This window comes from Pteropus vampyrus, unplaced genomic scaffold (genome assembly GCF_000151845.1).
Source record: "Pteropus vampyrus isolate Shadow unplaced genomic scaffold, Pvam_2.0 Scaffold52, whole genome shotgun sequence".
In the NCBI taxonomy this organism is placed as follows: Eukaryota; Metazoa; Chordata; class Mammalia; order Chiroptera; family Pteropodidae; genus Pteropus; species Pteropus vampyrus.
This window is the reverse complement of record NW_011888833.1, coordinates 1,146,224-1,147,976: the sequence shown is the minus strand read 5'-3', so window position 1 is coordinate 1,147,976 and position 1,753 is coordinate 1,146,224. Positions and strand designations below refer to the sequence as shown.

At 44.8% G+C, this 1,753-nt stretch overlaps 1 protein-coding gene across 1 annotated transcript in view; it reads left to right on the top strand.

The window, feature by feature from the left end:
* Positions 1 to 1,753, top strand: part of MTUS2 (microtubule associated scaffold protein 2) — a gene marked incomplete at its 5' end in the record, with an annotated part of 313,112 nt that overhangs the window by 262,992 nt on the left and 48,367 nt on the right. The window contains one exon of the mRNA XM_023530707.1: positions 1,240 to 1,306. Within this exon, the coding sequence (XP_023386475.1) occupies positions 1,240 to 1,306 (67 nt within the window). The remainder of the gene's footprint in view (positions 1 to 1,239; positions 1,307 to 1,753) is intronic.

Sequence of the window (1,753 nt, the reverse complement as noted above, 5' to 3'; positions counted from 1 at the left end):
GCCTGGGACCGAAGTAACTCTCAGTTGATTCTGCGAATAGAGTTTGACGTTGGCATTATGAAATGATGACATCACCTCGCAAATACCCTTTGGGTAACCCGAGACCCTCCCCTCAACCCAAAGTGACACACGTGTTCCCGGGTCTAAACGCAGCCCACATAGAAACACAGTTGTGACAACTCTCTGTTCCCAAGGGAGTTAATAAGAAAGAACTGCCCCGAGGCCACAATGGTGCTCGTGCTAGATCTTTGGTGCACGTTTTAGCCAAAATGCTTTCTTCAGAAACGTTTGCTTCGGGAGCGCCTGCTGCCAAACAAGCATTACATTTTTTATATTTTTGGGATGTCTAACTTGAAGAAAATTTATCTAGCACGTCTTTCTTAGTTATTATAGTAGTAAGAAAGGGACTTTATATTTTGGGGACCTCTGAGTTGAAGAGAACTTATATGACATATCTTTCCTAGTTGTTATCGGAGTAATAAAGTCGTCAGAAATGTAAATGCTTGTGGTGGTGACCCGATAACCCAGATTACAAATTCAGCATCGCTTCAGCTGTTTCTCCCATTCATGTCATAGAATGCCTCTGATTTGAAAACAACTTAGTAGTCATTTAGTTACAAATGGTTCTGTTTGCACGAAAATACTTCAAGTGTGAGTTTTTTCTTTTATTCCCTCTATTGATGCAAGAGGCAAAGCGAAAAACTCAGAATCCTTATGTTTTGCTGTTGGTCTTATTACAAAGAGAGCTGTTTCGTGTTACATTTTGTGCCTGCTGTTTATGAGGCAGCTGACCATGCTCGCGTGGACAAAAGGGTAAGTTTAAGGGGACAGCTGGTTACATGAGTGTTTGCCCCTCAGAGCAATATGGCGTGGACGTTTTCATGGTCGAAAATCTCATCATCGTCATAATAAGTAAAATGCGTAATAACGTATAACAGCAGATTCACGTGTAGGACAAAGATTATTCTATGACGATCTATACGAGAGTCCCAAATAGAGAAAAGCGCAGCCAAGGGTGTTATTGATATTATATTGCGAGTTTTGTGCTTTAGACGGGATGCAATTGAATGAGTCAGACTGGGCTTTGCAAGTTTTTCATGTGCTTATATAATGAGAAAATTATCTCCTTAAGGGCTAGACTTATAAATACTTGCTTAATATGACTCGATAATTAAACATATGAAAGTGCTGATGTAGCATAAAACTAGGGGACTCTCCATGTCCGTTTTGTTTTTTCAGAATGAAAGTGCCCTTGTGAAGGAAAAAGAGCTGTCAATCGAGCTTGCCAACATCAGGGATGAAGTTGGTAAGTAGGGCCTTGAAAACGAGGAATGGAAAGAATGCCTTTTCCTGATACCTGTGAATGTGTGGAAAAGCAGTCATGTCTCGCGGACTAAGCCGGAGCACACCTGCCTAGACAGAGGCGTCTTGCCCCAGGCGGTGGTGGCCCGCTGCAGCCTTGCTGACGGCCATCATTTCTGCGTCTCTGTGGATGTAAAGACCGGGTGCTAACAGGTCACGGCGGAGCTCGCCAGGTCTCGCCTCTGCTCTTCGCAGATGGCAGCCTGGCCGTCCCTCTGCGCTGTGTGCTGTGACCGTGCCTCTCCATCTAGGCTCCATCCAGCCCAGCTTTGGGGGGTGACATGAAGCACTCTGTGTAAGATGCAGGTGTTCGTGGCCACCTGCCACTTCCACCCTGCCACGAAGTACTCTGTGACATAGATCAAGGTCAACAGCCCAAGTTTGGGTGGTT